Source organism: Lithobates pipiens, unplaced genomic scaffold, assembly GCF_037356315.1.
Source record: "Lithobates pipiens isolate NorthernLeopardFrog02 unplaced genomic scaffold, aLitPip1_a1.2 Scaffold_16, whole genome shotgun sequence".
In the NCBI taxonomy this organism is placed as follows: Eukaryota; Metazoa; Chordata; class Amphibia; order Anura; family Ranidae; genus Lithobates; species Lithobates pipiens.
In genome coordinates this window covers 653287048-653311474 of record NW_027507748.1, presented here as the reverse complement: position 1 = coordinate 653311474, position 24427 = coordinate 653287048, and the positions used below count along the sequence as shown (strand labels likewise).

At 45.1% G+C, this 24427-nt stretch overlaps 2 protein-coding genes across 2 annotated transcripts in view; one reads left to right on the top strand and one right to left on the bottom strand.

The window, feature by feature from the left end:
• The window catches only part of ANGPTL5 (angiopoietin like 5), a 97118-nt gene extending 91855 nt beyond the window's left edge, over nt 1-5263 (bottom strand). Inside the window, exon 1 of the mRNA XM_077484644.1 lies at nt 5094-5263. Within this exon, the coding sequence (XP_077340770.1) occupies nt 5094-5195 (102 nt within the window). The 5' untranslated portion in view covers nt 5196-5263. The remainder of the gene's footprint in view (nt 1-5093) is intronic.
• A 17105-nt stretch (nt 5264-22368) lies between these two features.
• The window catches only part of CEP126 (centrosomal protein 126), a 132109-nt gene continuing 130050 nt past the window's right edge, over nt 22369-24427 (top strand). Inside the window, exon 1 of the mRNA XM_077484397.1 lies at nt 22369-23899. Coding sequence (XP_077340523.1) covers nt 23823-23899 — 77 coding nt within the window. The 5' untranslated portion in view covers nt 22369-23822. The remainder of the gene's footprint in view (nt 23900-24427) is intronic.

Genomic DNA, 24427 nt, shown 5'->3' with positions numbered 1-24427 from the left:
CTTAAAACAGTTAATGTAACCTTACTGGAGAGACTTAAACATAACAGTTCAATATGAACAATCTGCAATTCCTATCCCTAACTACAGTTGTGTGGCTGCCCAGGCATACCTCCATGAGGTGATAGTCCATGCTGGTACTTTCCAGGGTTTGGATGTCTTCCAAAAACCCTGGTGCCTTTAGTAGACTGCAAGACGCAGCAGTCCCAGTATCACGAGCTGAGAGCGGGAACAGAACCAACCAATAGCCCTGGACCTCTGCCTTCCCCCTTTTTATATCACAGGTGGGCTGGCTGGGACCAAAAAGTCCAGGAACTGAGCACTTAGCACACATAACTTAACCTTTTCCACTAGCCTGGGCCAGCCGAAAACTCAGGGTCAGTCCAGAAAATACATTAGCATATCTGAGACTGAATGAATACACAGGTGACACAGGGGAGCCTATGGTGCAATGAAGTCACAGGATTCTCTGAGGTCATTGTGTGAGACCAGATACCGTGGAGTCACAAGATGACTCAGGAGTCCCCAAGGACACAGGAGTCACAGAAGGCATATAGGAGGGCTGGGGTCGAGAGACGTTAGGGTCACCAAGGACATAAGCGTAGCTGGAGACTCAAGAGTGTTGGGTCACTGGAGAAACTGGGATTACCAAGAACACAGAAGTACCTGGGGACTCAAGAGAGCTGGGGTCACCAGAGACACAGGAATCACTGAAGACATCGGAGTGTTTCGGGGTCATCAGAGACAAAGGAATCACTGAAGACCATCAGCGACACAGAAGTTATTGGGGTCACAGGAGTGCACAGGGTCTATAAAACTTTGATGGCATGGTAATACAAGGGTGACAGGGGGTCACAGGAGTACACAAGGGTCACCAAATCTCTGGAGGCACAGGAGTACAGGGGTTGTTGGAGGAAACAGAGCGCAGGAGTTACAGAAGGTTCAGGAGTGCAGAATTCACTGGAGGCACAAGGATCACAGTAACGGGAAGCACGGGTGCAGAGGTCTCAAAGGGCACCAAGGTACAGGGGTTGCTTTAGTGCTATGAAGAAGACTTTGGGAGCACAAGGGATTTGGCTTGGATGTAGTAATGCATTGCTCAAACATTGAACAACGCATCATCTAGCCTTTTAAAGAAACACCCGGGATCTGATTCACTGCAGCACTAGTGGCTGAACACAGAATAAAAGACCCATGACTGTAGCAGGAAGCAGGTGAGAAAGTGAATGTCTCTAAAGGGCACAAAGACAGCAATACAAATCTGGGAGATGTTCTAATCTCTCTTGCTACCCTATCCATTTAAAAAAAACTAACAAAAAATGTTTGGTTTTGCATACACTTTATTTTACACCTAGGGGATGCATTACTAAAATTGGAGAGTGCAAAATCTAGTGTAGCTGTGCACGGTGGCCAATCAGCTTCCAACTTCAGCTTGTTGAATTTAGCTTTGACAAAAAAAACCTGTGCAGCGCTTCACCAGATTTTGCACTCTCCAGTTTTAGTAAATAAAATCTGGACTGGGAGATGTTCTAACCAATAGTGTCTTTACTTTACCGTACAATGCAAATTTCAGAGGGGGGGGACGGTACTTCATAGCCTCAGAAGTGCCCCTGAGCCAATGCATGGAAGTCACAAAGTCACCATAACAGACAATTTTTCATATTTTTCTCAGGCGAAGATAGTTAATTTTAAAGAAATAGTTTGTTTTAGAAGTTAATTTCCCTGACCGGCTCACATTTAGACAAGCTCAATTTTAGACCAAACATTTCCAAAAGAAAAATAATGTATCTGTACTGACGTTCAAGTTGTAGACTTAATAATGTTCAAATGTTCCATCCATCCTGTGAGTTAATGGAATTGCAGGACAGTCAAAATAACACTTCTTTAACTGTCTTTACACGCCTTGCTTTATAGATATATAAACTTTCCAGTCATTATTCAGTGCCACTTTAAATGTGACTGAAGGGCAGTGTAATTTGGACATTTACTTACAATTTATTTCTATGTGAAGAAAGAAGGAATTGGCAAAAATAATAAATTACAGACTAAAGGGCCATCAAGTGCAGTAGTTATCAAATTCTAAAACAAAATAGGATTTTGCAACATAATGTACTGTATGTTCTTCTATTTTATAAAATGTGTTTAAGATAACAATAGAAACAGAAGAAACATATATTAGAAAGGAAGAATGAAATAAAATGGTAAGGACTGTTTGTAATAGAGTGCTAAAAATGTTTTTGGCCCTGGAAAATGGGTATTCTGAGTCAGCCTGTTTTTAATCTAAACCTAAAACTGTCCATATAGTAGTACAATTTTGTTAAAAATTTTATTTGATTTTCTATTGATTCCTGAGGTCAAATGGATGTTTGATTTCAACCGCCGTGATGAGAACAGGATAGAACATTTTTCTCAAAAGAATACATTTTTTAGCAGTGAATGTGATTTTTTTTTTTCTGTGGGAAATTATATTAATTCCAAAACTGAATGTTACAAGCAAAAAACATTTTTATGCACTTTTAAATGACATTCGTCAAGCTATGAAAGTCATGAATGTTTGTTAAAAAAAACTACTAGTGTATGACCAACTTAAGTTTCACAAAAAGGTTTCTAAATGTGCAGAATACATCTATCAGGGTGAAAAAAGGACAATATCTACTGTTTTGCATCAAACGCTCTCTTCAATATCACTGATATGCATGGTTATGGTCATGGTCCACAGAACTTTTTTTCAGGGGGGGGGGCATCCTTTATGATAATGTCTTGAAGGGGAGGGGCTTAGCCGCAACTCACAAGTATTTATTTTTAAAGAGGAAACGGCAGACTTTATTCCAGGCATGTGCAATGTACAGGGTGCAGATTCCAGGCATGTGCAATGTACAGGGTGCAGATTTCAGGCATGTGCAATGTACAGGGTGCAGATTCCAGGCATGTGCAATGTACAGGGTGCAGATTCCAGGCATGTGCTATATACAGGGTGCCGAATCCAGACGTGTGCTATGTACAGGGTGCAGAATCCAGGCGTGTGCTATGTACTGGCTGTAGATTCCAGGCATGTGCTATGTACTGGTTGCAAATTCCAGGCATGTGCTATGTACAGGTTGCAGAATCCAGGCGTGTGCTATGCCAGTATACATACCCAATCCCTCCACAGAAGAGAATCGTCTATACCTCCCAGTGTCAGGTCAGGCTCCTGGCACGGGCTTCTGTTGATGCACGCTGAGGCTGTGTGGATAACCCGCCTCGCACCCTCCTCTGTTGTATATGCAGAGCTGGCAGAACAGGAAGGGTTTTGTGTGTGCTGACTCCTGATGCTAGAGGCCAGCGCTAGAGGTGGCAGAAGCTCCGGATGATGAAAAGCCCTGCCGGCTGCCGCCCACAATGCAATATCCCTTCCTGTGCCGGGTGCTGGTACATGCGCCCAGCACCTGCTGACAGTCTGCGCTCGGGTGATTAGGGAGTGCCTGGGCACAACCCATGCACACGCCTATGGTGGACACCTTGCCGATCCCTGATTCCAAAGGAGGGGAACTTGCTCCCCCTTGCCCATACCTGCGGACGCCCATGTGATGGTATTCTTATGGCTTAAAGGTGACCTGTCATTGTATAAAACATATAGGCTACCACACCTGACCTACACTCTTACATTCTACCACCTCAACAAAATAAGATGAATACACTTCCCTCCCTCTACTCTTCAGGTATATTCTCTTTCCTACATTTCCCATTGGCTAAAATACCTATATGGTTGCTTGTTAAGATCTAGATCCTTGACCTTCGCCCAGTAGGCCAAAGACCTTCTGTTGCATGATTTCACTAGTACACCATGAGTCCTTGAAAATCAAAGCTCCACTAACATAACTGGACTGTATACTACCCAAGTGTTGCTAAAACTCCTTACAGTGGCCAAGTTCAATAGCTACTGTTGCAAGCAGTTTACCTTCTTTCTTCGAGGTTGACAATCAGTTGACCACATGTTGGGCCCTCTTTTTTGCCAGTGTTATGTGCTTCACCACTATTCCATGGATGAAGTTTAAGCAATCATGATGCACCAAGCTGCTTTCTATCTGGTTGTGGAACCAGTTTCCCTCTCCAGTTTGGTCGTTGTGCCTCTGTCCTATATGATCCTGACACTTTTCCTTATGGGGAGCTCTCCAATGTTGATATCACCCTATTTACAATCATTATACTCCTGAAGAACTGGATATTTACCAGAAAACATTGAGAGTATCTGTCTATCCTTCACCATATATTAGCCTCAACTCTGGACTAATATTGTCTTATATTAAGATATCTGATATAGCAATATTATTATTATTTCTTCTTCTATTTATTATTATGCAGGATTTATATAGCGCCAACAGTTTACGCAGTGCAATAGCTATGTAGGTGTTGGACAAGATGGTGCTTATGTATGAGTTTTCAGTTACATGGGTGTATTGAAAGTTTTTGAACTTCTCCATGTATATTTTAAATCATTGCACTAAATAAAATTACGCTTTTATAAAATGTTTTTGTAAAGTGGTCACCTTGAAAGTCCGCACATTTCTTTATATCTAGCTTGATATTGGATGTGTTATCATGATTGAAGCCCATTTATATGTAGCGTTCTGATCTACATATTATTACCTGCTCTGTCGCTTAGAAGGTACTGAAACCATTGGAGCAATTTGACAGCCAGGCAATTTGAGTTTTATTAGAGATCAGCAATGGCAGCCAGTGTAGTTCTCACTGCACAGAAGGCCAGATGAGGTTCCAGCTCAATTCCATTCTTTATAGTTCAATGATTCTGCATCTATCAGAATTTTAGTTCAGCAGTATCCATGAATATACACAAGCCAGACACAGTGAAATAATGCATCCCAAATAGCATCCTTTTATAAGGCAATGAAAATGTGCAAGTTGATATAGCAAGTAATTACCAATAAGTGTTTTGATTGCTATAAACTGCTATAAAATTGCTTCAGGTCACTGCAACACGCTTATTTGTGCTACCGGATAAAAAAAAAAAAAGACTTTATGTATTTAAATAATGTAAACCACATGTTGTTATCATAGTCATAATAACATGGACAATAGAAAAGTAATAAATAGCTTACCTTTACAGAATAGAGGGAATAGTTACTACTGGTCAATGTACTTTCTCCTCTGTAGAAAACAATGTGGCAGAAAATCAATACAGCTGCAGAAAAGTGCCTCATCTTTAATATGAAGAAATGCGAACCCTTCAAGAAGAGCCGACAGATCGTCTTCTGAAAACACTGCAGACCGCAGATGCTCAAGCTGAGACTGCTGGAAGTTTAGCTGTACACTCAGAGCCAGCACCACTGCCTGGATCTCATCATGAGAAGTGACTGTCTCATTTCAGAAGCCTGCACCCTCTTTGAAATCTTAAATGGATCCACTTGCTATTAATTAGTATGGTGTAGTAAAAAATTGACAGCTATTATAAACTTGTGGGGATTGTTTATTATGTCATTATATTATTTTACATATTCCTGGCTTAGCCAGGATTTCTTAGTTTGTGCAGATTAAAGGATCAGCCCACCCAAAACTGATTGCATTGGTTACCATTGGAACCCGTAAGGTTAAATCCGCTGCTGGCCTCTTCTCATCTATCCAGGGCTTTATCGTACCAGATCTTGCAGGAGGTCCTGTCTTCACCTGTTCAGTGGGGTTAAAGCTGGACTCCGGCATAGTTTAAAAATCATCCCTCATCCCTTCCTGCAAAGAAAAAGTTAAATGCTCATTTAGTCTATGGGTAGAGGAATTTGCCCATACATTATACAACTTATTCAATTTACCTTCAACTATGTAGTGCAAGGGCGTGCCTGGTTGCATACAAAGTAAAAGTGTTTAGTTTTAATTTCATATTATATGGTTTTGGTAAAGCTAAAAAGAAAACTGTGCAAGAAAAGTGTAATGCATGGCCAGCCTAACTTTATTCTTTACCCCCCCCCCCCCCCCTGTCCGATGCTCCCAGGTCTTGATGTGCCCTCAGCGTTCTCCAATACAATGTAGTAGTACTGGTCCTTGATTGTGCACAATGGCATTGGGATACCTACAGAGCAGAGAAGTCAAGTAAAAACTAAGGACTGGTCTTGCAGCTAGGAGGAAGCATGTGGGAGCGAGGAATAAGGTAAGTATTACTGCTCATCCCTATCCCCCTAAACTCAGGTCGGGTTCACACTGGTATGACACAACAGTTGTACCACTTTGGATCTGAATTTGCCCTGCAACTTGAATTCCGAGATTTGTCTGACTTCAATGAACCCCTGTGATCCCTGACAATACCAGGCACTGTGTCTTGTATGAATCTTTAGGATGAACTTTACACCAAATAAACAAAAAAACGGCATGGGTTCCCCCTCCAAGGGCATACCAGGCCCTTCAGTCTGGTATGGATTTAAGGGGAACCCCTCATGCCAAAAAAACAGCATGGGAATCCCCCCAAAATCCATACCAGACCCTTATCCGAACACACAGCCCAGCAGGTCAGGAAATGGGGTGGGGACGAGTGAGCAGCCAGCTCCCTCCTGAACCATACCAGGCCTCATGCCCTCAACATGTGGAGGGGGTGGGTGCTTTGTGGCAGCGGGAGCCCTGCGCCCCCCTCCAAAGCACCTTGTCCCAATGTTGAGGACAAAGGCCTCTTCCTGACAACCCTGGCTGTTGGTTGTTGGGGTCTGCGGGTGGGGACCTTATCGGAATCTGGAAGCCCCCTTTAACAAGGGAGCCCCCAGATCCCGGCCCCCCCCCACCCTATGTGAATGAGTAGGGGGTACATTGTACCCACTACCCATTCACCTAAAAAAAAGTTCAAAAATTGAATGCAGTACACAGGTTTTCAAAGTAATTTATTAAGGCGTCTCCGGTATCTCTTCCGACTTTTCCCCTCTCCGGCTCTTCTGCCTCCTCTGCTGATGTCTTCTGCCTCTGTCGGTTCTTGTCTTCTCTGCTCTCCGCTGCTGTCTTCTAGCCCTCTCTGGTTCTTCTCCCTCTGTCCGCTGTCTTCTGCCTCTGCCGGGTCTTGTCGGCTCTCTTCTCACTCTTTTACCGGGTCTTCTCCCTCTGTTTTTCTTCTGATGTTGACTCAACGCTCTCTCCCACTGTAATGCTGAGTGCGTGTTATGACACTACTTATATTGGCATTGGGCAGGGTCACCGGAGGCCGCCCCTTATGAGGTCACCTCCCATCATGCCCCGGAAGGTGACATCATAAGGGACGGGCCTCCGGATGACATCACCTGGTGACCCCGTCCTATGCCAATATAAGTAGTGGCATACCATGCACCCAGCACTAGAGCGGGAGAGAGCGTTGAGTCAACATCAGAAGAAGACAGTGGAGAAGACCCGGCAGAGGCAGAAGACAGCGGACAGAGGGAAAAGAACCGAAGAAGGCTAGAAGACATCAGTGGAGAGTGGAAAAGACCCAGAGAGGGGAGAAGAACTGGCAGAAGACATCAGCAGAGGAGGCAGAAAAGCTGGACAGGGGAGAAGAAGTCAGAAGAGACGCCGGAACTCCCTTAATAAATTACTTTGAAAACCCGTGTACTGCGTTTTATTTTTGAATGTTTTTTTTAGGTGAATGGGTAGGAGTACAATGTACCCCATACTCCTTCACATATGGTGGGGGCCGGGATCTGGGGGCCCCCTTGTTAAAGGGGGCTTCCAGATTACGATAAGCCCCTCACCCGCAGACCCTGACAACCAACGGCCAGGGTTGTCGGGAAGAGGTCCTTTTCCTCATTAACATGGGGGCAAGGTGCTTTGAGGTAGGAGGGAGGGCCCCCCGCTCCAAAGCACCCACCCCTCCATGTTGAGGGCATGTGGCCTGGTATGGTTTAGGCGCTCGCTCGTCCCCACCCCCTTTCCTGTCCTGCCAGGCTGTGTGCTCGGATAAGGTTCTGGTATGGATTTTGGGGGGACCCCCACAATGTTTTTTCGGCATCAGGGGTTCCCCTTCAAATCCATACTAGACCGAAGGGCCTGGTATGCTCTCGGAGGGGAAACCTATGACTTTATTTTTTTTTATTTGGTGTGGAGTTCTCCTTCAAGATCATCAGAGCACAAGTTGCATGCCAAAGTCGGATCAGCTAAGATGGCGATCCGACTTTGATTCGACTTCAGTGATATTCAATGAGCTGAAGTAGAATAAAAGGGAGACCAAAATAATGCAGGGAGCATTTTAAAGTCTGACCAACTTGTGTCGGACCAGTTAAGATGACTCTCATAGGGAAACATTGATTTTCACACGTCATGCGATATAAGCTCCCAATGTCGGAGCGTTTGATGTACCAGTGTGAACCCGGCCTCATGGCCCATATATCTTTCTTCAGTGAGAGATCACATGCATGTTGCATTAACCGCTTAAGGACTGCCTCACCCCGATGTACGTCGGCAGAATGGCACGGCTGGGCACAATCACTGGTCCTGAGCTCCGTGACCATGGCCGCGTGACCTGCGGACACGATCGCCGCCGGTGTCCCGCGATTGGGTCACAGAGCTGAAGAATGAGGAGAGGTAAGTGTAAACAAACCTCTCCTCATGATTCATACTAAGCCTGTCACTGATCGTCTGTTCCCTGTTATAGGGAAAGATGATCAGTGACGTCAGACGCCCCCTACAGTTAAAAAAAACATGCAAACACACACTTAACCCCTCCCCGCCCCCTAGTGGTTAACCCCTTCACTGCCAGTGACATTTTTACAGGAGTCAGTGCATTTTTAATTGCACTGATTGCTGTATTAATGCCATTGGTCCCAAAAATGTGTCAAAATTGTCCGACGTGTTCGCCATAATTTAGCAGTCACAATAAAAATCGCTGATCGCCGCCATTATTAGTAAAAAAAAATTATTAATAAAAATGCCATAAAATGATGCCCTATTTTGTAGACGCTATAATTTTTGCGCAAACCAATCAATAAACGCTTATTGCGATTTTTTTTTACCAAAAATATGTAGAAGAATACATATCGACCTAAACTGAGGAAAAAAAATGTTTTTTTATATATTTTTGGGGGATATTTATTATAGCGAAATGTAAAAAATAATGCGTTTTTAAAAAAAAAATTGTCGCTCTTTTTTTGTTTATAGCGAAAAAAATAAAAACCGCAGGGGTGATCAAATACCACCAAAAGCAAGCTCTATTTGTGGGAAAAAAAGGACACCAATTTTGTTTGGGAGCCACGTCTCACGACTGCGAAATTGTCAGTTAAAGCGACGCAGTGCCAAAACGCAAAAAAGGGGCTTGGTCGTTTAGCTGGAAAATGGTCTGGGGCTTAAAATGGAGGGCCATCCTAAAAAAAAAAGCATTAATATTCTTAAAAAATGTTTTAAAAAAATTATAAAAAAAATAAATAAATTTACCTGTCCAGAAATCACTGTTGCTAGGCAGTCTTCCTAATCTGCCTTCTTCCTGCTCCTCGGTGATCTTCGGTCTTCTCCCCTCCTCCGCGCTGTCTTCTGGGTAATGGGGCGCGCTGTGTTCTGGGAACTGTGTGTTCCCTAACACAGCGCGTCCCATTCACAAAGCGTCGCACGACTCGCGCATGCGCAGTAGGAAACGGGCAGTGAAGCTGCAAAGCTCCACTGCCTGTTTCCCTTAGTTGGAATGGCAGCGCTGGGACCCGAGCGCCGAGGGACATGTCAGCCTCGGCGGCCGACATCGCGGGCGCCCTGGAAAGGTAAGTCTCCTTATTAAAAGTCAGCAGCTACTTTTGTTTCAGCTGCTGACTTTAAAAAAAAATTTTTTAGGGCTGAAACACCGCTTTAAGTGGTTAAGGAAGCTCATGGAAATTAATGGGCTGACAATGCATCTTAACCACTTGCCGACCGCCGCACGACGATATACGTCGGCAGAATGGCACGGGCAGGCATATGGGCGTATATATAAGTCCCTGCCTGCCCGCGGGTGGGGGGCCCGATCGGGCCCCCCCCCGGTGCCTGCGGCGGTCGGCATCCCTTCGAGAGCGATCCGGGATGAGGGGGCGGCCATTCATTCATGGCCACCCCCTCCCGATCGCTCTCGACGAATGGAAATCCCCGGTGACATCACTTCCTCTCCTGTAATGTAAACACAGGAGAGGAAGTGATGTATTCTCTCCTCCGTGTCGGTATTTTTCGTTCCGACACGGAGGAGAGCGGATCGGTGAGTTGCACCAACACTCTACACACACAGTAGAACATGCCAGGCACACTCACACCCCCCCTTTACCCCCCGATCACCCCCCCCAATTACCCCTGCCCCCCAGTCACAGTGACACCAATGTCATTTTTTTTTTTTTTTTTTTTTGCATTGGTGTCATTTGTGACTGTAATAACTGTTAGGGCAGTTAGAGTTAGCCCCCTTTAGTTATAATGTGCCCCCCTAACCCCCCCCAATAAAGGTTTAACCCCGTGATCACCCCCCGTCGCCAGTGTCACTAAGGCTGGGTTCACATTGCAGCGGTTTATGAGAACGAATGTGATTCGCACCGCACTGCAGTGCAAATCACATCCGATCTCTGTGCGATTCGAGTTCAGCCATTCGCCGCACCCGCCGCCCCCGCCACACCCGCCGCACCCGCCGCAAATTCGCACGGGACCCTTTTTTTGGCCCGCAGCAGAATCGGATCGCATGGGTGTTCACACCATGCGATCCGAGTTTGCAGATCGCACTGCGATATGCGAACTGATCTGGGGGTGTCAGTAACATTTCACTGAGACTCCCAGCAGTTCGCATAGGGCAGTGTGAACTGCCGCCGGGAGGCATGCGATGCGGGAACCCAGCCTAATAAGCGATCATTTTTCTGATCGCCGTATTAGTGTCACAGATGACGCTAGTTAGGCAGGTAGGTATTTAGGTTCGCCGCAGCTTTTTATAGCGCCAGGGACCCCCATATACTACCGCATAAAGCCCCCTGATTGCCCCCTAGTTAACCCTTTCACCTGTGATCACCATATAACTGTTACAGGTGACGCTGGTTGGTTAGTTATTTTTTTATAGTTTCAGGGCACCCGCCATTTATTACCTAATAAAGGTTTAACCCCCTGATCACCCGGCGGGTGTCATTTGTGACTAATAACTGTTAGGGCAGTTAGGGTTAGCCCCCTTTAGTTCTAAGGTACCCCCCTAACCCCCCCAATAAAGGTTTAACCCCGTGATCACCCCCCGTCGCCAGTGTCACTAAGGCTGGGTTCACATTGCAGCGGTTTGAGAACGGATGTGATTCGCACCGCACTGCAGTGCAAATCACATCCGATCTCTGTGCGATTCGAGTTCAGCCATTCGCCGCACCCGCCGCACCCGCCGCAAATTCGCACGGGACCCTTTTTTTGGCCCGCAGCAGAATCGGATCGCATGGGTGTTCACACCATGCGATCCGAGTTTGCAGATCGCACTGCGATATGCGAACTGATCTGGGGGTGTCAGTAACATTTCACTGACACTCCCAGCAGTTCGCATAGGGCAGTGTGAACTGCCGCCGGGAGGCATGCGATGCGGGAACCCGCCGCGCATTCGTGGCGTTCCCGCATCGCTCCAGTGTGAACCCAGCCTAATAAGCGATCGTTTTTCTGATCGCTGTATTAGTGTCACAGGTGACGCTAGTTAGGCAGGTAGGTATTTAGGTTCGCCGCAGCTTTTTATAGCGCCAGGGACCCCCATATACTACCGCATAAAGCCCCCTGATTGCCCCCTAGTTAACCCTTTCACCAGTGATCACCATATAACTGTTACAGGTGACGCTGGTTGGTTAGTTATTTTTTTATAGTTTCAGGGCACCCGCCATTTATTACCTAGTCTCACTAGTGTACCCCTAAATTTAGGGGTGTCTACTTTCCAAAATGGGGTCATTTGGGGGGGGTTTGTGCCATCTTGGCATTTTATGGCCTTCAAAACTGTAACGCCCTTAGAAAGCCTGAAGGCGGTGCTTGGTTTTCGGGGCCCCGTACGCGGCTAGGCTCCCAAAAAGTCCCACATATGTGGTATCCCCGTACTCAGGAGAAGCAGCAGAATTTATTTTGGGGTGTCATTTCACATATGCCCATGGCATGCGTGAGCAATATATCATTTAGTGACAACTTTGTGAAAAAAAAAAAAAAAAAAAAAAAGTTTGTAATTTTCCCGCAACTTGTGGCAAAATATAAAATATTCCATGGACTCAACATGCCTCTCAGCAAATAGCTTGGGGTGTCTACTTTCTAAAATGGGGTCATTTGTGGGTGTTTTGTGCCATCTTGGCATTTTATGGCCTTCAAAACTGTAATAGGTAGTGAGAAGTGAACTCAAAAATTTACGCCCTTAGAAAGCCTGAAGGCGGTGCTTGGTTTTCGGGGCCCCGTACGCGGCTAGGCTCCCAAAAAGTCCCACATATGTGGTATCCCCGTACTCAGGAGAAGCAGCAGAATTTATTTTGGGGTGTCATTTCACATATGCCCATGGCATGTGTGAGCAATATATCATTTAGTGACAACTTTGTGAAAAAAAAAAAAAAAAAAAAAAGTTTGTAATTTTCCCGCAACTTGTGGCAAAATATAAAATATTCCATGAACTCAACATGCCTCTCAGCAAATAGCTTGGGGTGTCTACTTTCTAAAATGGGGTCATTTGTGGGGGTTTTGTGCCATCTTGGCATTTTATGGCCTTCAAAACTGTAATAGGTAGTGAGAAGTGAACTCAAAAATTTACGCCCTTAGAAAGCCTGAAGGCGGTGCTTGGTTTTCGGGGCCCCGTACGCGGCTAGGCTCCCAAAAAGTCCCACATATGTGGTATCCCCGTACTCAGGAGAAGCAGCAGAATTTATTTTGGGGTGTCATTTCACATACGCCCATAGCATGTGTGAGCAATATATCATTTAGTGACAACTTTGTGTAAAAAAAAAAAAAAAATTTTTTTTTTGTCATTATTCAATCGCTTGAGGCAAAAAAATAAAATATTCAATGGGCTCAACATGCCTCTTATCAATTTCCTTAGGGGGTCTACTTTCCAAAATGGGGTCATTTGGGGGGGTTTTGTACTGCCCTGCCATTTTAGCACCTCAAGAAATGAGATAGGCAGTCGTAAACTAAAAGCTGCGTAAATTCCAGAAAACGTACCTTAGTTTGTAGATGTGACAACTTTTGCGCAAACCAATAAATATACAATTATTGACTTTTTTTTTACCAAAGACATGTGGCTGAATACATTTTGGCCTAAATGTATGACTAAAATTGAGTTTATTGGATTTTTCTAATAACAAAAAGTAGAAAATATCATTTTTTTTCAAAATTTGCGGTCTTTTTACGTTTATATCGCAAAAAATAAAAATCGCAGAGGCAATCAAATACCATCAAAAGAAAGCTCTATTTGTGGGAAGAAAAGGACACAAATTTTGTTTGGGTACAACATTGCATGACCGCGCAATTACCAGTTAAAGCAGCGCAGTGCCAAAGTGTAAAAAGACCTCTGGTCATTTACCAGCAAAATGGTCCGGTCTGAAAGTGGTTAATGTGCCAGAAAATCTGACATGACATATTGTTTTCAAATGCAGCGCACTCATGTTCGTTGGTATGCATTGTGGCACACTGCAACGCAGGTGCATTGCATTAGTGCGTTGGGATGCAATTTAAAATGGGACCTTAATGAGTGTTTAACCCTTGCAATGGGGGAGGGCAATGCCAGGGTAATTTTTACTGCCGACCGGATTTTGACTTTAATTTATAAACAAAGCAAACTTCTGCTGTTACTCATAGTAACCATTAAGATGCCTTCATGTAAAATAGGAAACCTAATTGGTTAATACTGGCTATATGCTCTTTTGACCCAGTTTTTCGAAATCATCTATATTGTCTGTAGTTAAAAAAAAATGAACTTAAATTGGCTGTGCCAGGGACTCCGATTAGCAGTTATATGTGAACAGCAAAGGGTACAAATCTGGCTGCAGCTAGTCGCATACACTGTGAGCATTCGCAGAATCTCGAAATCTGGCTGGCAGCCACCCCGGCCAGTGTGCATAAGGTCTATGAGTAGAGAAGCTGTGATTTCTGTTTTCTTCTATGAACTTTGAAGATTCATTTCTCTACAACGCCTGCATCTACAAGGGTCAGAGCAGGCTTGTTCCAAATTGCTTTATGTTTGTTCAAAACATATAAATGTAGCGGTGACACTTTTGACAAAGTGTCCTCTATGTACAAATTTAGTTTTTCCTCAGAACAGTAAAGGGGTTCTGAGGGCTGATTGTGTAGGTTTAACTTTGGCCTCAGTTTGGCTGGGCTGTGTTAGGGTTCTGCTGGTCATGTGTACAGTGAGGTGCACATGACAGGCCCAGAACCAGGCCTGGTTGGACGATTTGAGTATCAGCGTTCCCCGGAGCCAATCAGTGGGTGCGTCTGGCCCCGCTGAAGAGTCTGGTGAAGGGTACTTAAGAGGCTGAAGTCACGTGTTCAGGGTTCGTTTGTTAGGCCAGAGCTGCCTGTTCCTGAATCTGGACCAGGGTAGCCCCGTGAGGTGTCCCGGTCAAGGGAGCGTGTGCTGCTCCTCAACATGGTCAGTTTGACTAGCCCCATTAGACCTGCATGGTCTGGGGTGAGGATCCATCTGTTCCAGAGTCTCGGAACCGGATTGTCCGAGACGCAGTAACTGAGGGAGGATTCAAGGCGCCCGGATGTGCTCTCAACTTAAAGAGGCATCACAGCTCGTGTAAGCGATCGAGGGAGGACTCTTCGGAGGAGGGACAACAAGCTGGCATCCCAAGAAGTGCCTGGTTGCTGGGTTGTCAAGGACACTAGCGAATCCACGCTTTTCCAGTACTGCCAAAGAGACAGAGAATGTTCCAGGTACTGAGGAAAGGTTCCTGTTCACTTTCGGTTGCAAATTTATTCAAGGTCAGAGACTTTGCAAGTTTTGGATTAAAGGGATTGTAAAGGTAAATGTTTTTTCACCTTAATGCATTCTATGCATTAAGGTGAAAAAACGTCTGACAATGCCAGCCCCCCCAGCCCCCCGTTTTACTTACCTCACCCCTCGAAAGTCCCGCGCTCGCCCCTGACTTCCTCTTCACCACTCAGCCTGGCCGCTGATTGGCTGGAGTGGATGGATTGAAGGCAGCGCAGCCATTGGCTCGCGCTGCTGTCAATCACATCCAATGACGCGGCGCGCCAGGGGGCGGGGCCGTGTGATACAGCGAGCGGCTATAGCCACCGGCTGTATCACGGGAACGTGCCCGCAGGTGCTTCTCACCATGCGAGGGAGCTCGCATGAATATGAGAAGTGCCTGCGGGAAGAAGCAGAGACAGCCGCCGAGGGACCCTAGAAGAGCAGGTTCGGGGCCACTCTGTGCAAAACGAGCTGCACAGTGGAGGTAAGTATAACATGTTTGTTATTTAAAGGAAAAAAAATACCTTTACAATCCCTTTAAGGTGCTGACTGCCACTTTGAAGCACCCAGCTGCGAGTGGCTACTCTCTGGGTTGCATTACAGACTTTCTAATGATTAGCAGTTCAAGGTGCCTGAGTTTCTTCACCCTTGTCCTCTGTTCCCATACGAGACTGTGTTTGTTGGATGTTGCAAATAAAAACCTTTCTAAAGGACTTTTATGGTGTCAGCGTCCAAAGTCCTTGGGTGCTAACTCTGGGAACCCCTAGACGTGGAAGAACCAGCCAAGCGGAGGTAACTGGTAAGCTCAAAAATAAATAAATAATTAATTATGCATCTGGGCATAGGTGCACTTTAAAAACATTGTTCGTTTTTTATAGTTTGTAACCCCACTTGAGCAAGTTCCTCTCACTTCCTGTTTAATCACTTGAACTAACCTGTTTAGTTACCTAATCTGGGCATAGTTGCACTTTAACAATTCCCAACACCATACAAAGCTTAAAAAAGGTTTTGGTTGGAGTTGGCTTTTTGGCTTGAATAGGAGGAACATGCAGGTCATGTACCCAACACTCATAATGCAGGATATTTTTAAACCTCACTGCAAAGCGTGTATACTGAATGAACCTGAAATCACAATCTATTTTCCCATCTTCAAAAGCCCTTAAAGCGGGGGAAAAAAATTCTAGGTAGCAGGGTGGATTTGATTTAAATCAAGTCAATTTAAATCACAATGTAAATCATGATTTAAATCACTAGTAAAACTGTCATCTTTGTCTCACAGCGGCTCTTCCTCTGACCCGCTGTTGACTCCCTGACAGTCCCATTCACTTTAATGGGACGGCTGGTGATGCAGAAGTGACCCAACAAAGTGAGGGACGTGGCAGCAGCAGGTGAGTGGATGCCCACTAACAGGCACTACCATGATGGATCTGAAATGACAGGTGCTCTTTAAATGTAAAGACTTATTCTTGCTGGTAGTTAAAAGCTTTAATATTTGCAAACAAAATGAATGTTTCCTATCTGGAATAATAAGCTGTCAGGTTAGTAAAACAGCAATATCAGAACCGATTCAATCATACAGTTTGAAGTGTACATAGATTTGCAAAACAATGGGATAAAAGAAAATTCCTGAACTTTGTTTTATCTCATGGTTACTGTGGAATTGTGTGAATGCATCAATGCAGTGCATGTTATCTCAGCTTGCAGAGCTTGGATTCACTGAATGAGTTTACCAAAAATTTAAATATTTGCAGAATATACAGTCATATGCTACATAACTAAGCGCCATTTCATGCTGAATAAACAAAATTATTAATGTATCTTACATAGAAAACTATCTTTAGATAGATTTTTACTCCAAAAGCATTTTATTAAAATACATTTGATAAAAATCAAAAGAATCGATTTAAATAAAATAAAAAATCTGATTTAAATAAAAAAAATCATTGATTTATATCCACCCTGCTAGGTAGACTTTTTGGGAGAATTGTTCCATCAGTAAAATTAATTACGCCAGGCGTTGGAAGACAAGCAGATTTCAGAGGCTGACTATGGGTGAGTTAGGACGTTGTATCACTGCAGGACTGCTCACTAGAGGTTAAAGAGGAAGTAAACCCTGATGAGTTTACTTCCTCTTTTTTTCCCTACAAAGGTAAAGCATAATGGACTACTATGCATCGCATAGTAGCCCATTATGTGTCACTTACCTGACACAGGAGCCAGCGAAGTCGCCGATGTCCCCTGTAGTCCGCCGCATCCATCTTGCTGGTGGCGTCTCGCAGCTCCGCCGCTGTCATTCGGCGAAGCCGCGATGACGTCACTCCCGCGCATGCGCACGGGAATCGACAAATGCGGCAGCTCCATTCTTGGAACTGCCGCGTTCAGTGCGCCTGCGCGCCGATGTCTACGGCGCATGCGCCGTAGACAGCGGTGCCCGTTTTCGGGCAAATATCTCCTAAACCATATAGGTTTAGGAGATATTGCTTGGACCTACAGGTAAGCCTTAATCTAGGCTTACCTGTAGGTCAAAGTGGTTTGTAAGGGTTTACAACCACTTTAAGGCCTTGTACACACGGTTTGATTGTTGGACGACCGAGCGTCTGATTTTTGTCAAAAGGGTGTGCAGAATTTTGTCTAGCATACAAACTATCCGCAAATTGATGTCTGACAAACACGAACGTAGTGACGTACTACGAGAGTATAAGGCCCCTTTCACACTGGGGCATTTTTCAGGCGCTACAGCACTAAAAATAGCGCCTGTATAGCGCCTGAAAAAATCTGGCCCCTTTCACACTGGAGCGGTGGGCTAGCAGGACGGTGAAATAAGTCCTGCTAGCCGCATCTTTGGAGCGGTGAAGGAACGGTGTATTCACCGCTCTTAAACCGGTCCTACCCATTGTAGCGGCACTTTGCGGGCTGTTTTAACCCTTTTTCGGCCGCTAGCAGGGTAGTTTTAACAACGCCACTCCCACCCCAGTGTGAAAGGGGCCTTAAGAGGAAGTTAATTTCTCAAGCGCCATCCTATGGACCCCTTATGCTAATTTCCTGTTAGTAGAAGTTTGGTGAGCGTTGATTCGCGATTTCCAGATCGTACAAAACAAATGGCTTTTAAAATATGTTTGGCATAACTACATCAGTATCACCAGCAAAGCAGCTTCATTATTATCACATTAAAGAAGATGAAAATGTGCGCTGCATTTTCGAGATTTCATCAATTGCCGCATCACGAATGTTAATTCTAGAGTCCGAACAGTAGTTTACAAAACTGAACTCTTCCCAGTCGTTCCTTGAATCCAAGCATGCGTGTTTGTACTTTCGACTTTTGTGTGACGATTTCTGTACTGACCATCCGAAAAGCAGACATTGAATTCACATCCGACAAAAATTTTATATAGCCTGCACATCCAGCATTTGCCTGATGAAAAAGTAAAATCATTTGTCGAAAGCACCGTACTAACGATCTTCTGATTTTCTTATCGTGTCTACGAGGCCTTAGTGTGCCATAATATGCAACTACTGTAGCTATGCTAGGCATACTTGCATATTATCATATCAACTTGGTGAGATGGGAAAGAGGGACACATTATAGCACAACATATGTAGGCAAAGTGCATGCGACTGATACTCCTTCAATGTGGACTAAGAGGATTAATGAGCAAAAAATGGTTGATTTAACCCAAAACTGTATTGTTTCGTCAATACTTCTCATTTATTTTGTTTTTTAAAAATAACAAATACATTAATTTAAAGGTTATGTAGCACTACTCACATTCTTTCTCCAAAGACCAGTCTAGGAAATTTTGTTTTTGCTATAGTTTTATTTTCAGAGAACTTGGATAGGGATGAAGGAAGTAGGTGGAATACTCCAAGAATAAGAACTATGTACAACTGAGGCCTTAGTTTTCCTTTTCTTTTTTTTGCTTAAGTAGTAGTAATAGTAGTAGAGCAAAGTCCCTTTAAGTAGGAAAGTGTCTGGACAGAGCTCTTGAGGACACCAGCCGGTGTCCCCTTTTAACAGACCCATAGCTGACTATAACTAGGCACCGGAGGGGTAACTAGAGCACAAGGTTCCCATGATCCAGCAATGTCTGTACTCACAAGGCCCAAGGACAGATGGATGCCACCTTCCATTCTTTCAAGCGATGCCCTCTAGTGATACCAGACAGATTTATGGCAAACTGCTCCCCTTAGTCAGTTTCTTCCAAGCACCCAGGTCTCTTCATTTTTCCCTCAGGTCACCCACCTGAGACCTACTCATGGCAGCCTGTGCCTGAGAGGGCAGTGTGCCCCCCTCGGGCTGAACTCCTCCACTCTGAGACAAGAAATCTCCCAGCCTGCCTTCAGGGCCTGCCTCTCTGGGATAGGACAAGGCTGCATCAATATTCATGCTGCCATCTGCAAAGTTCCACACCTATCATCCAGAAACTTCTCAAGTTGCCTGGATGCAGAGGGAGCTATCAGGCAGACTGACAGCAGCAGAGCACACAGATCAGGCCTGACTAAACCATTGAAGCTCACTGAGTACAGTGGCGGCCTGTCAATAGGGGGCACCTATGATGCACCCCCCCCCCCCAAAGCTCCTCATCATAAAAATAAAAATAAATTGCCCTTTAAGTGTGTGTGGGAGGCTGGACACACAGGTGTATGGGAAGCATGATGTGCTGCAATCACTCAAAAATAAATAAACAATTGCCATTTAAGTGTGTGCGGGACACCGGACACACAGGTGCTATGGGAAGCATGGCATGTTTGCAATTACATGATTGCAAACAAGAAGCTCTATTGGATTCCTTTAGTATGTCTTTAGGGGGCAGAGCTCTGCGTCCTGAACACTCCGACATTATCATTGTTCCCTGTTGTGGTTAGTGATTGGTGGGTCCCACGCCATCACTTCCGGTTTCTGACTGTTCCTAAGGTGGATACTGTGAGTACGAGGGGGGAGACCTGATGTGAAGGGAAACTCTGATGAGGATGCCTGATGTAAAGGAGGACTCTGATGGGGATGCCCGATGTAAAGGGGGACTCTGATGGGGATACCTGATGTAAAGGGGGACTCTGATGTGATGGGGATGCCTGATGCAAAGGAGGGCTCTGATGGGGACACCTGATGTAAAGGAGAACATTGAATGGGACACCTGATGTAAAGGGAGGACTCTGATGGGGACACCTGATTTAAAGGAGGACTCTGATGGGTACACCTGATGTAAAGCAGGGACTATGATGGGGATGCCTATATGTAAAGGGGGATTCTGATGGGGACACCTAATGTAAAGGGAGGACTCTGATGGGTACACCTGATGTAAAGGGGGACTCTGATTGGGACACCTAATGTAAAGGGGGTCATCTTATTTAAAAGAGGACTCTGATAGGGACACCTGATGTAAAGGGGGAATCTGATGGGGACACCTGATGTAGTTTCGGGACTTTAACCAGTTGCCGACCAGCGCACGCCGATGTACGTCGGCAGAATGGCACGGGCAGGCAAATGGGCGTACCTGTACGTCCCTTTAAATTTGCCGCCCTGCCATCGGGAGTGCGCCGCCGGCGGCACACTCCCGCGCTGGTCGGGACCCCCGTGAGTCCGGTCGCGGGACCTGCGGACTCGATCGCCGCGGGCATACCTGCGATCGTCTCACGAAGCGGCCGAATGAAGAAATGCTGTTGTAAACAGCATTTCTCCATTCTGCCTAGCAACTAGTGACGCTGATCTCTGCTCCATGTGATTGGAGCAGAGATCAGTGTTCACTAAATGAAAGCACAACCCCCCCACAGTTAGTAACACACCCCTAGGAACACTTAACCCCTACAATGCCACCCACTGGTTAACCCTTTCACTGCCAGTGTCATTTACACAGGAATTACTGCATTTATATAGCAGTGATTACTGTAGAAATGACAATGGTCCCAAAAATGTGTCAAAAATGTCCGATGTGTCGGCCATAATGTCGCAGTCACAATAAAAATCGCTGATTGCCGCCATTACTAGTAAAAAAAAAATATTAATAAAAATGCCATAAAACTATCCCTTATTTTGTTAAACGCTATAACTTTTGCGCAAACCAATCAATAATCGCTTATTGCGATTTTTTAACCAAAAATATGTAGAAGAATACGTATCGGCCTAAACTGAGGGAAAAAATGTTTTTTTATATATTTTTGGGGGATATTTATTATAACATAAAGTAAAAAATAATGCGCTCTATTTTTGTTTATAGCGCAAAAAATAAAAACCGCAGAGGTGATCAAATACCACCAAAAGAAAGCTTTAGTTGTGGGAAAAAAAGGACGTCAATTTTGTTTGGGATCCACGTCGCACGAATGCGCAATTGTCAGTTAAAGCGACGCAGTGCTGAATCGCAAAAAGTGGTCTGGTCTTTGACCAGCAAAATGGTCCGGTCTGTAAGTGGTTAAATGAAGCACAATAAAGTGCCTCCATCCCTGGTTTGGGTTGAGACTAAAAGGAGATAGGGACTTTAAATGAAGAAATTGGATAGATGGAGGTAAAAATCAATATATAACTATTTTATTGATAACATGGATATAAAAGCAATAAAAAAGTTTTAATTTCATGTATATACATAAAGTGTGCACAAGGCATGAACAAATAAATAAAGTGCCATTTCTTCAGTGTTGTCACATGAAAAGATAGAAGAAAATATTTACAGCAATATGAGGGGTGTACTCACTTTTGTGAGATACTGTATCAAGTTAAATAAGCACACCCTCCCTGCAGCAGTATGTCTGAATGGTGAACAGGATTGCAGATCATTACACCCAGTGCCCCAAGCTGGAGTACACATACATGTATATACAGGGGGTGCCCAGAGAAGGACAGAGCGGGGTATGGCGGGTAATGGGTGAAATTCCTCCACATTGCACAGTGCATCTCAATTTCGAGGCGCCCCTCACACGTGACCCGGCGCAGCGCTCTCCAGTCTACACCGAGTCTGGGAGCGGCTTATCTGTACACGGACATGACGTCGAAAGAAGGGGAGTGGCCTACCTCTACCTAGCAACCGAAGCTTACTCCCCAAGCAACAAGATGGAGAGAAGAACACACTGACAGCTCACCGAGAGACCGGACAGGGGGGGACCGGAGAGCGAGCACCGAGACATCCGCCATGGACTGACTGAGCCCGGATACTCCTGCATGTGCAGCCCCTGTGTGTGATGGATGGACACCGCTGTGTGCTGTATATCTGATCTGTGCTCCATTGCTGGATATGGACACACACAGACTCTGCTGTCATCTATATACCCCCCTGTGATACCGAACACCCTGTGATGGCTCCTCTACACCCTATAGACTTTTATATGATCATTGATGATCTGTGTGTATAGAATGCTTCCTACATACACCCCCCACTGATCCCTACACCCCCCACTGATCCCTACACCCCCCCCCCCCCCCCCACTGATCCCTACACCCCCCCACTGATGCCTACATCCCCCACTGATGTCTACATCCCCCACTGATCCCAACACCCCCCACTGATCCCTACACCCCCCACTGATCCCTACACCCCCCACTGATCCCTACACCCCCACTGATCCCAACACCCCCCACTGATCCCAACACCCCCCAGCACCCCCCACTGATCCCAGCACACCCCACCGATCCCAACACACCCCAAAACCCCTCACTGAACTTAGGGAGTCTCTACTGCCCAGCTTATTTTATGAACTTTATTGTACACTCTGCATCCCACAGAGCTATAAACATATCTCTATATACTCTGCACTACATACACAGCATCCCACTGAGGTCTTACACACAGTATAGTACAATACAGCACTATATACATTGCATTCCACTGCACTACATTCAGTATTCAGCATTCTATACATTGTACTACATACACAGCACCCCACTGCACTATATCCATAGGACTACATACACAGCACCCCACTGCACTATATCCATAGGACTACATACACAGCACCCCACTGCACTATATATATAGGACTACATACACAGCACCCCACTGCACTATATCCATAGCACCCCACTGCACTGTATACATAGCACTGCATACACTGCACCCCACTGCACCATATCCATAGAACTACATACACAGAACCCTGCTGCACTGTATACATAGCACTACATACACTGCACAATATAAAGAGCACTATAAACACTGCAGTACATACACTGCACACCTTGTATGAACACATGACTTCTAAGCACCCCTCTATCCTGTAGCAGCCCTAATACTCAGCACCCCACATCTCCACACACCCCTGATCTGTACTCTGTGGATCGATTCCCAGTCTATTACTGGAGGAACACTGGTAACAATTAGTTCTGTGTGTTCTATGATCCTGTCACACCCTAGAATCTAGAATCTTCTTGTCCTTCATGTATATACTTCAGTAAATTCCTTAAACATAACCCAACTTATTGGAAACCCCACCGATTACAACTCTCACATTTAAACCAATGTTGACTTTGTACTTTTTCTACATTTTATTTCTGTCTCCGATCCCCGGAAGATCATTGCGTTGTGCTGTTTTCCTGTCATAGGACTGTGCTTGGGTTTGCTCACTCTGTGTGAAAGGTGTGACATTTACCTTGTCACCTTCCAGACACATTAACACATACAAGCTACATATATAAGAGATCTCAATAACACGTGACATCGGCCATGTCCCCCCAACATGTCGCTGACACCATGCTCCCTGCACACTCATTATCAAGCTCTACCACTTAGCATTCCATTAACACCTCATTATAAGGGAGTATTTGTCATTTCACTCTTATATTGAATGAACATTATTGACCTACCTCCCCCCAGTCCCATTATTGACCTACCTCCTACTGTCCCATTAGCAATAAATCAGCCTCATTTACACATTTCGTAGCATCGCTAACCTTTACTGTCCCTTTTAATATACCTCAATCTGCCCTGAGACCACATTGACAGGAAGGGTGACCTATGAACATTCATCCGATTACTCGTCCTTGGAGTTGTGAAAATCTTTATGAACGTCAATGAAAGAAACTTTACACCCCGCTACTGAGTCATTGCAAGGGACCGTCATGCAGGACCAACGGACCAAATCTTATTCGTATCCTTTTGAAAAGTTGTATGGTTGGTTTGGGCTGCTTGTAGGACATCCTGGTACTTGTAGTTCATCAGGAGATATCACTAACAAAGCCCATAATGGCATCCATCTGTGGGGGAGTCCTTCATTCCAACAGGATTTCTTTGGATGTGTATTATTGCGCAGTCATTTTGGAGCCACAGGTAGGTGGTCTTAATTGATGATAAATACACCGATCAGCCATAACTCTATGACCACTGACAGGTAAAGTGATTGTAAACCTTCATGTTTTTTTTTTTTTTAATAACAAACATAATATACTTACATGCTCTGTGCAATAGTTTTGCACAGAGCAGCCCTGATCCTCCTGTTCTCAGGTCCCCTGCAGGTGCTCCTGGCTTTCCCCCCCCCCATAGGAAGCTTCCTGTCGGGGGCACTCATGCAGGTTCCATCCTAAGCTGCACTGCCTGCATCTATAGACACAGACAGTGTGGCTCAGTAACACCCCAAACGCCCTCACAGTATTTGATTGACAGCAGCAGGAGCCAATGG